The sequence below is a fragment of the Carassius gibelio genome, chromosome B17 (genome assembly GCF_023724105.1).
Source record: "Carassius gibelio isolate Cgi1373 ecotype wild population from Czech Republic chromosome B17, carGib1.2-hapl.c, whole genome shotgun sequence".
Classification (NCBI taxonomy): Eukaryota; Metazoa; Chordata; class Actinopteri; order Cypriniformes; family Cyprinidae; genus Carassius; species Carassius gibelio.
The window spans coordinates 16,851,884-16,864,671 of NC_068412.1; the positions used below are offsets into that span (position 1 = coordinate 16,851,884).

Genomic DNA, 12,788 nt, shown 5'->3' on the forward strand with positions numbered 1-12,788 from the left:
TTAAAACTGAAAGTGCAAACTCATCAGTCAACATCAGCTAAAGAAATAAATAAATAAATAACTTTTTATAGTTCATAAATTCGGTTTGATTCAGCCCCATGTTTGCTAAAATCACAAACATGTAATCAATCCAGTCAACTTGCCAAGAGGGGCTTTTCATTTCATTAGCAAAGTGTTATTACCTAGGGATGTTGATTTTTAGAAGATAGCTGGCTGAGATGGCAAATGGAAACATGGTTTGTGTGACATTAGCAACACGTTATTAGCTGCTTGATAACGTATCAAGCCAAAGGCTAATGATATCAGTTATTGTACATGTCTAATGTTAAAGAGACGACCCTGTATAATTCGCTCTTTGATTCTTCTTTGGAATCAATTTTCTATTTCAGACATACAGGGTATATGGCTGTGATTGAGTAGAGGTAGGGACTTATTTGCAATGCATATTAATGTAAATATTATATCAACTTTACTAAATGAGGAAAGCTGTTTTAAGGCATGAAGAAATTATTTTTAAAGGGAAAAAATGTATTTAAATATGTCATTTTGATCATCACAGAGGAGTTTTAAGGTTAAAAAATTAGTGACTGCAATGGGACTTAAAGAATGTTCTTAGCTTTTTTCTTAACAGTTCTAAAAAGAAAACTAATAAAGAATTTGAATTCCTAAATGAACTGAAAAGCTTGAAAATCTTACTAGCCAAATGCAGTAAACTTCAACTTAAATAGGGAAGTCGTTTTTAATGTTTAATTCGTTTTCATTTTTGAGAACTGACAAGAAATTCTTAAGATATTTAAGAAATAACTGCACATAGGAACATTCTAACGAACTTAATTATTAGGAAATATAACAACTTTGTATTAAGATCTTCATGAATTTGGCCCCTGGACCCTTTCTGCAATATGAGGTACCCACGATCAAACTGAGGATTTGCTCATATGAGGAAGGCAATGAAAATGTGGAACTGTTCAGATAATGACAGCTGGCCGTCATGCTTGATAACATAAATTAAGTTGTTCTACATTCATACATTAATGTCTGTGAGCGGCACTGCTGATCCAATTTGCCTGTGTGACAGAAACACACTCAGCATGTTACCATATATGTCCTCAGCACATTTCCACGTGGACATGATTCTGATTCCAAGAGGTGCCTAATTTAGCTACTTTGTTTCATCATCAGAACACACTGACAACACATTATTTTGTTTGAGGGGAAAAGAAGATTTTGAATAGAAATAAAGACTAAGAGGAGGAAACCAACACTTTTGGAAATACCACACCTGCAGCTATTCTACTTGCTGATGTTAGAGCCTCACAAGAAAGGTCTGGAGATATCGGATAACTGCTCAAGCAAACGGACCGGACATAAAGATAAAGTAGAACGGCATGGTTAATCGATTGCTGAGAGATACCAGTCACTCACTCACCTTCCTGTACCGCCTGGAAGGGGTTGTTGGGCTCGATAAGTTTGATAGAATGGGTAATCCTCTCGCTCTGGAGGATGTCGTCATTCAAACTCAGGTCTGAGATGGCAAGCTGAAAAACCTCGTCATCTCGTATGGCATTCTGTTCAAAAATAGCTCCTGTTGGATGAAACAGAATGTTCGCTATTAATACATCTTTCACAGTCATTTCAAACTTTCATATCCATTTAAGGGGTAAAAATGAAGGGAACATAGATTCATCGTGTGGGTCAAACAGTTGAAACTATATTATACCCATTGAGGGTACCGAGAACACAGCGTATAACCATCAGATACAATTTACAGCAACTTCCTCACCTGTCAATAGCCATCGGCATTTCAGGAGCAGGTTCAGCACCATGGAGAGCGCAAGTACTAGAAAAGCTGTAAATATTCTATGCGCATCCCTAATACGCATCCCTAATTTGTCAAGGGCATTTTGCAGTCTGTGGAAACACAGTGGGTTGTAAGCCTACAGGAAGATCTTTTATGTCAAGGGGATCTTATCTGTGACATGGTGCATCAGTTATAAATATGAGCTGTCTTTATATGTTGTTGGAGTTTGCTGTGTCCTTGAAAGGCATAAAAAGTGGACAGGTCATACAAAATATCCAAGACAGATGAATGAAATGGGTAAGGGATTATGCTCTTATTGCACAGCAACTTACAAAATAAATAAACAATGGGATATGAAGTATTGATTTGGGAAAAGTTTTTTAATATCTTACTGGTAGACTGGCTTAAAGCTTGCACAAATTAAAACAACCAGCTAAGCAACAAGAAATCCACTCATGCAATATTAAAATATTAATTTAAAAACTATTCATTTGCAATCCAAATGTTTCGAAATGCTGCCAAAGTTGTGCTGATATGGAAAGAGAGAGACCAGAAATGACACGAGAGCGTTGGTCTGTTGCCATGGTCAGTGGTTACATTTCCAGTTTAGATGTCATTATGCAAAATTATTTTACTCTTCTGTGCCAAAATTGACCTATCAGATTCATGTATTCCAGTGGGCCATGTACTAAGCAGGGTAATTTTTTCATTCAGCTGTTTACGGATTAATCCTAGACATAATACTGCACAGAGCAATTTAAATGTTGACTACACGTGACTGAATAACTCATAAAGTGCTGTTCCACTAACAAGTCCTTGACACGTGGAAATGCAGCCCAGTATTAAATCAGAATGTGTCTGGACGCAATCAATAAGGCTGACTTGTGCAGGACTATAAACAGTGACCCACTGATGATGTGACATATTGAGATCAAGGCGACAGTGATAAAATGTACAGAGCAGCCGGCTTGAAGTGCCAGAAGTTTAAGAGAAGCAAATAGGGCTTTATTTATTTACATGCATGGTTAGCCATCAACAAACAGCCACTGTGGCCTCATGCCGTGCACTGAGGCTACAAAAGTGAGCTAATTTTAATAACTTGGCCAGCACATGCAGGTCAAAGACAAATAAGGATGTTTAAGGTTATAAAGAGGAGAAAACCTTTCAAAATCTAGTCTAAAACGTGAGCCAATTCTGTATACAGGATTCATAAATTTACTTTATTTAAAAAAATCGTTTACATCGTTTTCTACAAAACTAAAGAAAAGGCTAAAATATTTTTTCTTACAGTTTAAATATGTCCATGTCATGTCTTTTTTTATTTTTTTAAATAAAATCTTAAGTGTCCTCTAAGTTTTATGGTTTTCTTGTCACATGACAACAGAATTGCTTCCTTTATTATGGTTAAACCATGCTGACTATATGTTTGGCAGATAACTGTTTTTCAAACTAACCACGGAAAAGTTGTAATCTATACCAAGGATAAACCATTAAATCAAACCATTTAGACCTAATTAAGTAGTGTAGCAATAAAAGCCTGAGAAGAATTATATACATATACTAACTGGTAACTAACAAGAAGTCAGAGCATGAGATAATTGCAGTAAAGGTGCATTCTGTTGAAGTGCAAATTTGTCTTACAGTGGAGTCTATGCTTCAACTTTGGGACTTAACATCATCCTTCTTTAAAACTAAGCTTCAAATCCAATTTTGAGTGATCCTGGTGATGAGAAGAAGAACAGTCAAGCGCACCGGATGATGCAGAACATCCACTGCATACAAAAGAGAGGTTCCCTACCAACAGAAGAGCACTAGATTTACAACGCGTTACGCATCCGAATCCGGCATGAACCAGTGTTGTTTAGCCTAATACGATCACATTTCTACAAGGAACATATTAAGAGGTATTTTGCGCCTAACCTGAAGCAAATAAATTTCGTTCCCAGCATAAGTCACCAAAGAGGGCTGAATGCTGCATAATGACACAAGGCATCCAAACTCACTAAAATAAACGACTGATAAAACAAAAGCGTCTGAGATAAATGTTTATTAACAATCTATAATAAGAAAGCATCAGCACAAGTAGAAGTTCTGTTAAGAAACGTCAGGCGGGCACGGGAAGAGACTTGTCGCGCGCTCAGTACATCAATGAACGAAATTAACATTTAAGTCACGTTCAACAGAAAGTTCAGGCTTAAGGCTGGGGAGGGGTGGACTGGAGTTAACCCTGAAACAGACCGAGAATATAGCCGATTCGATTTGCTTATACGTTTATCTAAAATCATTCGTGAAGCCTTTGCGTTCAGCGCCACCTGAAATTCACTTTGTGGACCTGTTTGCTTATGTTTCCTGGCAAGTTAAAGCCGTTTATCAATTGTCAAACAGATCAGGGGAGCTAATACGCCTTCTATCAAGTAAAATCTGCACCCTTCCGACTTTAAAATACGATGCACTGAAGAAAGCCATCCGTGATTGAGCGCCGTCTGTCCGAGACCGTGCTTACCGATGTGAATAATGGAGTCCGCGCGAGCTGAGCGGCACTGCAGGATCCATAAGGAGAGGCTGATCACGAGCAACTCCATCTCCAGTTCTCGCCCCGGTGTATCATCCACGCGTCCACGTCGTTTCAAAAAATCCAGTTCCAGAAAGAAAAGAGCGTGCGCGAGAACGAATGCTGTGGAGGAGATCAAGGATGCGTCACTTCTATCTTTCTCCGAGATCTATTAAAATTGAAAGTGAGAAAGGATATTCGCGGGGAGAAAAAGAACTCTCAGGGAAGGAAAGCAGAAAAGGAGGGGTAGGAGTGCAAGGGAAACGACGGGGGTACCACGGTCAGAGGCAAAGTAACGGGTCTGCGCGCTCCAGCTCTCAGTGTGGTTTGGATACTGCTTACTGCAAAGCAGAGAAAGACCCCCCACCCCCACCCCCGCTCTCTCTCTCTCTCTCTCTCTCTCTCTCTCTCTCTCTCTCTCACACACACACACACACACACACACACACACACTTTCTCTCAAAGCTCGCAGTCTTTCCCGTTTCGCCCCACCACGTGACCGAATCGAAAGATCGGAACGGTAGGGTAAAAACCAACGAGAAATTAAGTCTGCGCTCGCCGGAGAGAGTCGCCACAGCGGAGTGGCGGCGGGAGGTCTAGCGCAGCCCTGAGCGCATGAAGTTCGGGACAATCTCCTCAAACATACAGTACTAAACTATGTTTTTCAAACGAGAGGCACAACCCCTAGCTGGTTTTAAACTCAGGGCTGCTGGAGGGAAAGAAAAGTTGCTGATACGGACGGTTTCTCCACAGAACTTCACCGCGCCGACAGAGACTCCAGAAGTGAGAAGAGCGACCGCGGGCGCTCCGCTTATCACTGGATATTTTGCCGGGTGCTCTCAATAGACCCCGCTAGCACCCTGAAAAAGAAAAGAAACGGAGTCTGTAGCAACCACGGAACGAAGGAAAACAAGTGGGTGATTGAGACTGAATGACTGTGAATAATGAATGACTGACTAGCGTCGAATCTATAATACGGCGTAGATATACGCATTTTTAGAATAGGTAAAACATTATACTGATAAGGTGAGTTGTTTGAACGATTCTGTCAGCTCATGGAACGAATTCTTTATCTCCGTAGGTATTGAACAAACACGTAAATGGGACTCAAGTCACGTTTCTTGCAGAAATGTTCCTGCATACTTTTCTGCCATTTCTCTCTATGTAGGATGAACAGTGATAACCTTCACCTTACAATTAAAGGATATTTCTTGAAACGACACTAACAGAAATATCTCTTAATTGTTTGGTTAAGGCTATCAGGTCGTCAGCTCGGATCAGTCGGCCGTGGACAGCGTCACAGCGCCCCTCTGGACAATCGGAAGAAGTGCCTGTCGCGAAGCGTCCTGAGAACTCTACAGATTAGGGAACTGTTCTGCTTAATAAAATGAGCAGAATATATTTGGTGCACTTCGTGCTTTTGTGTGCAGTGAATGTATTATAGGGTCATTGACGTGTTTTCCTGCAAATGGTTATTTACTTTTCATTCCAGTTTGTCCTTAGGTAAACATAAATCATTTACAAATATGTATATTTTAATTTAAATCTTAATATTAGATAATAATGCATCACTTGAAATACCACAATAGCTAAATGGAAGACACTGATGATTAACACAGCAAATCTTGATGCAGTAGATCCAATGTAGCAGAACATTTTCACCCTTTAATCTTCAATGTGTTGAATCCATCATATAAAAATGCAAACATGATGAATGGAAGTAAAGGAATGGGAACTAAATGAGCTAAGTTTTTAGCATAATATATAATAATATAATCGTTTCTTTCATCCCACTTTTTATAGCCTAATGGATGTAAACCTGGCAAATACATGGAACTAATGTGATAAAATCACTTACTAACCATATATCCACTCTTTCAACTACGTTGTATCAAGTGGCGGTAACCTTTGTGTGATATCCTTGTAAGCATGCTAAGAAGGGAGGTTGCTTCCTTATTTACATGGAGCTGAGCCGGTAGTCCTTCAGAACGCTGTCTTGAATCAGCTGGATATCAGCTCATTTCCTTTCAGTTGCCTGCACACATTTGTAATATCTGATGATAAAAACAAGCTATGCTACATCCTTACCTGACACCGGGAGGGTGAAGGCTTCTGTTGATGTATCAGAAATGCATGTGGGATTTACATCAGTGATGAAATACAAAATGCAACAAATGCGATCAACTGTGCTGAACTTATTGTATCCAGAACATTCCTTTAACAGCTGTTAACCATATGTAGAAAATCACTCCCTTCCATTTTAATGTAATCAGCAATTAATGCTTGAGCAGGTGGATATGTGGTTGTAATCTGAACAAATGATAATGAAGAGCTACCCTTTGCTGAAGCATGTGCTGAGTACTGAATCTGAATTCAGCACTGCTGATAGTTAAAGCAACCCTCCATCCTTAGTCCTGTAGGTTAGATTAGTGTGCTAATCTGTGTTTGGGCTCTGCAGGCTAGATACTCCAGTTGGACTCTGGGTGTTAACATGACAAGATAGAACAGCTCATGTCACAACTTATTTGGTGAAAACTAGACCCATGCCGCTGCAGGGACTTCAAAGAGGGGATTGGGAAAAGGGCAAAGAGCAGAGACCTGACAACAATACACCAAAAATAGGATTTTTATTAATTAGTTTCAATTTCACTTGGTTTCCCTGCACAGATTTTGCAACTAGTTGATCACGCCATGTTGACCGACAGAAGCTGCATGTTATGAAAGTGGAATCTGTGAGAGCAGTGCTTCACACAACTGACGCTAGATTAATAAATTATAAAACAAAAATTTCAGACCACTCAGCAGCCACATTTGTTTCTTCATCCTCTCTGATTTATGTGAAACCAGACCTACTCTACTTCAAGCAGTTCAAAATCAACCTGAAGGATGTAATAATCATTAAATAGATCAAGTCCTGACAATCGGAGGGCATCAAAAAGACAACAACAGCAAAAAAAAAAAAAAAACTAGACTGGCCTTAGAAGTCTAGATCAACTTCTCAAGATTCAATCCTACAAAAAGGACATGAGAAAACAAGCCGCGAGGATGAAAAGAAACAGAGAATATGGTGGAGATGAGGGGTGTTAAGCTGCTGTCCTACTACTTGTCAGAGATCTCACGAACCATGACATGTACATAATTAAAGCCGATCAAAGGAAAGCAGACATGTTTAGTGCCCCCAAGCTCCCCTCCAGCTGTAGCCTCATTAGTGGACTACCATTATGAATGCATGAAAACATTGCAGTCCATAATACCATTACAAAAACACACAAGACTCTTAAACAATACAATAAACAGTCACAGGATGCTGGTTAAAATTTAATTCAGGTCAGACGGTGGCTAAATTTTAACCTTTAGAGTCCTGTTTGGGGCAAAGACACCACATGCGGTCAGAGGGGACATAAAATCAAACAGTGAAACACAGATTACTGCAGATAGCAAAGAACACAATAACAAAATCATCAGATTGTTTAATATAACCTTCTGAAACAAATTGACCACCCAAACATACCCCAATGAATTCATTTTCTGAATCACTGATTATGTTTTTTATATGCTTGACAACATTTGTTCAATTAAGTTAATTGGTTGTACCATCTCATGCAATCTGTAAAATAACACCACATTTTCTAGTTTCAGATATGTAAAAATACATATTTAAATGGATAGTTAACCCAAAAATGAAATTCCGTCTTTAATTACTCACTATCATATTGTTCCAAACCTGTAAGACCTTCGTTCATCTTCAGAAATACTAATGATGTCACATGGACAATTTTGTGACAATTTTGTGACAATTTTCCTTACTACATTTCTGGGCATGGAACATTGTCAGTTGAATTGCGGTCTATGCAGGGTCAGAAATCTCTTGGATTTCATCAATAATATCTTAATTTGTGTTCTGAAGATAAATAAATGATTTGGAACAACATGCGGGTGACTAATTAACGACAGAATTTAAATTTTTGGGTGAACTATGCCTTCAACTATTAAAAAACGTTTTAAGTAAGCTTCAAACCAATACCCATTGTAAACTGTGATGAGATTCTAATTCACAGATAAGTGTCATTGATGGTCATTATTTGATTTCAGTTAGACTGAGAATGGGAATGAATAGTGAGGTTAAGCCTACTACAAGTCACACAGGATAAAACCAACTGCTAAATGACAAATTAGTAATTAGTAATGGGGGGCAAGCAACAGACAATCAAGATTAAGCAGTTCCAACCGCACTTGAGTTTTGTGGTGTCTGTTTAACAGGAAGCCTGTCAGCTCTTGTTAGGACACTAACTGCAGCAGCGCAGCGGTTCATCCATGAATGAGGCGATCTGGTGGGGTGCGTGAGCAGAGCAGAGATTGTTGTCACATGTGCTCCAGTCAGTGACCATTCAGCACTCTAGCAGCTGTTTGAGAGAGAACACATAGTTCTTCTTTGTCTCTTCTTCAAACGATTATGTGAAGTCATGAGTTAGATGAAGAGAGACTGTCATTTCAAGCTTTCAAGGTTTCCTGGAGAGGGTAAATAAGACCTGGCATTTGAATAGATCAAACATGCATGAACACCCGCTGCCAAGTACTAGGGCCATTTTTCCAAATGTTATGTCAAGAATTTATTTATTCCAGTAAATGAGCATTGTCGCGTGCATCCAAAAGTCTCAGTGCAAGAAGGTTGCAAATAACCATTAATTATCCTGAAGGTTAATGTTTTAGAAACAATATTAGAATTTTTTTTTGTCTTTGTCTGAAACTATTCAAATGCCTTTTTCTCTCTCATTAGAATGTGCCTAGTTTTGGTCTCTGAGACATATATTGTGTTGTTGTACTGGGGTGTTACAACTAGTAAAAACATTTCTACAAACTCTAATTATCAGTTACTGCTACAACAAATCTGAACAACAACAAATAAAAAGAAACAGAAAGGCACGTCATTCACTTAGAAAATTTTACCAAAATCAGCACCATGGACAGCGCATGTGAACAGAATACTGTTTTATCTGCATATCGGTTCATAAATTATTAAGGTCTGTCATAATTAGGAATGGATGGATGGATGATTAAAAATGTGATAGCTAAACAAAATTAAATAGAATTAAAAAAATTATAATAATTGTGACGCTCTTGTGGTAATAGCTCAATTGACATGCAACCATTAATTCAACTGAACAGCAAGTGTTCCAAACAGAAAACACTTATTATTGTAACTCTTAAATGCACACAGTGCTTCTGTCCTTCAGAGATTTTTTAGAGGTTTTTTCAAAATGATGGAGTCTTAAATGAAATCTGTGAAAGCACACAAAAAGAAACCCAAATCAATGGCCACTTCATTATTTTCTACTTGTGTTGCAGTGATTTTGGTGTGCAACAGTCTGTTCATGGTAAACACTCAATGTTACAAATAGGTTTGCAAAAAACTTTCAAAAATAACAAACAAACAAACAGCTTTTTTTTTGTCCACACATGCTTGATTTCACTGGAGAATAGTGTGGATATAAGTTCATGTAAGGCACCTAACATATTATTTGGAAATAGCAGCAGCCAACCTTAAAATCTTCCTTGTCAGAAATGAAGTGTGTCCAGAGCACACAGAGACATGAAGCTCACCTGTACTGTCAGAGTCCACAACACAATCTGACAGAGATCAGATTCACGCACATCCCAGCAGGGGAAGATTGATGGCCATCTGTCCTCACGGAACTGAATAAATACTCATAACCAGTCCTATTTCTTTCTTAAAGGCACATATATAGTCTCCACAGACAGAGGAGGATGATCATTGGGCTAATTATCGTTTATTTTCCACCCAAACGACATCTAATGAATTAAAATGAGCTTCTCTAATAGCTCAGTGAGGCTTTGAGAGTTTCTTTGACAAATTTCTAATGTCTAATGTAAGAGACTAATTAGTCATCTTGGTCTGGGATGAAGCCAGGCCTGCAGCTAAACACAAGCACATCAGCAGGTCAAACTGTGTTTTAAGCAGTATTAATTCATTTTTCAGCCTTTAATTTAACTTATATGATTATTTTTCTTATTTATATTTGGTCAGCCAACTTCAGACAAATTACATAAAATATAAATCAAATTACATAAATATGAAAAAAGTTCACATGCATTTATTATTATTATTTTTTTAAATGAGCTTAACTCAAGAACACTTATTTAGACTACTACTCAAAAGTCTAGGGTCAGTGAGAGTTTTTAATGTTTTTAAAAGCTGTTTCTTATGCTCCCAAAGGCTGTATTTATTTATATATTTATATATACTAAAATCAGTAGTATTGTAAAATATACAAAAATAATTTTCTAATTTAATGTTGTAAAATGTGATGCAATGAATCATTTCCCCCTTTTGTGGACAAGCCGTACCTGTCACTCTTTTCCCCATTCTTCTTCCGCATTAAAACGTGCATGAGATGTTGCAATGAGAAAAACCTTTCTGGCTCACACTAGAGGAATGATTTACAATCCGAGATGCGAGGCACATCTGCTGAAAGATCTTGCAGGGAAACGTGACCTTAATGTGTGGATGTTAGGGAATGCATGTTTGTAGTTCCACCTTTTTTCTCTTTTGATGGCACTAAAACTCATCACCTGCTGCTCTTGTTCATATTTTACACACTAATTTCATTTCATGTTTCATGCTTTCTTCCCTCTTTCTCGCTTTATACAGACAGAACCCCAACAGCGAGAGAAAGAATGACAGTTTTTCATCTGTATTGCTGCTCAGGCACCCAGCATGCATCTAAATAAAATAAGAGTAGAAGATACCCACACACAAGAGGAGGGTTGTGGCTACAGTGTTCAGGCAGCGTGAGATGAGGCACACCTGACGCTAATAGCACCTTGTCACTGCAGTCGTCGCTGTTCTATATTCAGTAAGAACTGGATACATTCCAATACATTTCTACATTCCTGCACTGTTGAGTGTGTGGAAACTTAGCCAAATACACACGGCAGCCGGAGTTTATGACATGCTCCAGGTTATGACTGTTTATGAGCTCATTTTAGACTTTATGGCATGTCATTTCACGCATATTGTAAGTAAACTGCAGCCTAAAGCAGACCGCATTTGGTTTGAACGGTAAGCCCCATCACTACATTAATTCACCATGGAGACTCAGGCAAGAAGAGAAGAAAGTGAAGAAAAAACAGAAGCAGAGTTTTTGTTTACAATGGCAAACTGCTTGTTGTATCTTTGTTAAAACTGTTCTGAACCGAGCACTGAGGCAAGACTCTTCTACATTATTGATGAGCTTTTCGCTATTTCCAAAGGAAGCACATGAAAAGACCAGTTTCAGTGATCCCAAACTCACTTTTAAATTTCTGGGGATAAAATGTTCTCAGTTTCTAAGCAGAACCAGCTTTGGACTCTAATGTTTGTGATTTTGAAAAATCATAAATGGAGCTTTCTGCTACTTTCAGGAGAGCCGAAATCTACAGAGTCTACCTGAGCTACCTTCACAAACTGCTCATTTTTTCTGCAGCTCTCTGAGGCCACGTCTCACTTTTCAAACAGTGCAGAGGCTGTTTTTGCCAAAAAGTCCTTGACTGAAAACCTGTTAATTAGTTAACTGGGAGTTACCTTGAAACAATGAAAAATATACTTAATGAGCAATACATGTGGCATTTAATTAAACTGTACATTGGTGCAGAATGTGCCTGCCAGGTATGAGTTATCTTATTATATTATATTCTTATCATATATATTTCAGTAAAAGCATTTATTTTTTTGCTGTTCATTTTATTACACACTCACACACATATTCGTAATTTCGGAATAGTTATGTTTTTTATGAAACTGCATTTATATGACTAAAAATACATTAAAAACAGTAACATTGTAAACTAATATCATTCAAATTATGCCAAATTTCTGTTTAAGAAATATTTCTTATTATTACCAATGTTGAAAACTGTTTAATATTTAGAGGCAAGTAAGATTATTTTTTTTTTCAATATATATATTTTCTATTCAGCACATATGCATTAAACTGATCAAAAGTGACAAGACGTTTTTAACATTACAAAATATTTTTTATTTCAAATAAATGCTGTTCTTTTGAGCTTTCTTTTTGTCGGAGAATTCTGGAAAAAAATTAACATTCCACAAGAATTTCAGTTGAGTTACAAAAGCAAATTAGTATATTAACATTACTCAATGAAGTACACAGCAGTAAACAGTAAAGCATACACTAGAATCCTACATCTGAAATATAGTCACCGTGTTTCTTATGGTGAATTTCTGGCAACCAGTTACCAATGTATTTTTTACAGCAAAATTCACACGATTTCCCCAGGGTTTATTCATGCTTCTCTTCACTCTCTTATCCTATCTGACCCTGTTCCTGTAAATGTGAGGCTGATGTTTGGACATTTCTTTTGCTCCGCTCTAATGAGTGTGAAATGAAAATTACACTGAGTGTGATTGATGTATGC

The 12,788-nt window shown here is 37.9% G+C and overlaps 1 protein-coding gene across 3 annotated transcripts in view; it reads right to left on the reverse strand.

Annotated features, from left to right (window-relative positions):
• The window catches only part of grid1a (glutamate receptor, ionotropic, delta 1a), a 223,726-nt gene extending 219,020 nt beyond the window's left edge, over window positions 1-4,706 (reverse strand). For all 3 annotated transcript variants that reach the window (XM_052581350.1, XM_052581349.1, XM_052581352.1), the window contains exons 1-2: window positions 4,305-4,706; window positions 1,430-1,585 (exon numbers count right to left, since the gene is read on the reverse strand). In XM_052581350.1, the coding sequence (XP_052437310.1) occupies window positions 1,430-1,585; window positions 4,305-4,383 (235 nt within the window). In that variant the 5' untranslated portion in view covers window positions 4,384-4,706. The remainder of the gene's footprint in view (window positions 1-1,429; window positions 1,586-4,304) is intronic.
• Window positions 4,707-12,788: the final 8,082 nt, after the last annotated feature.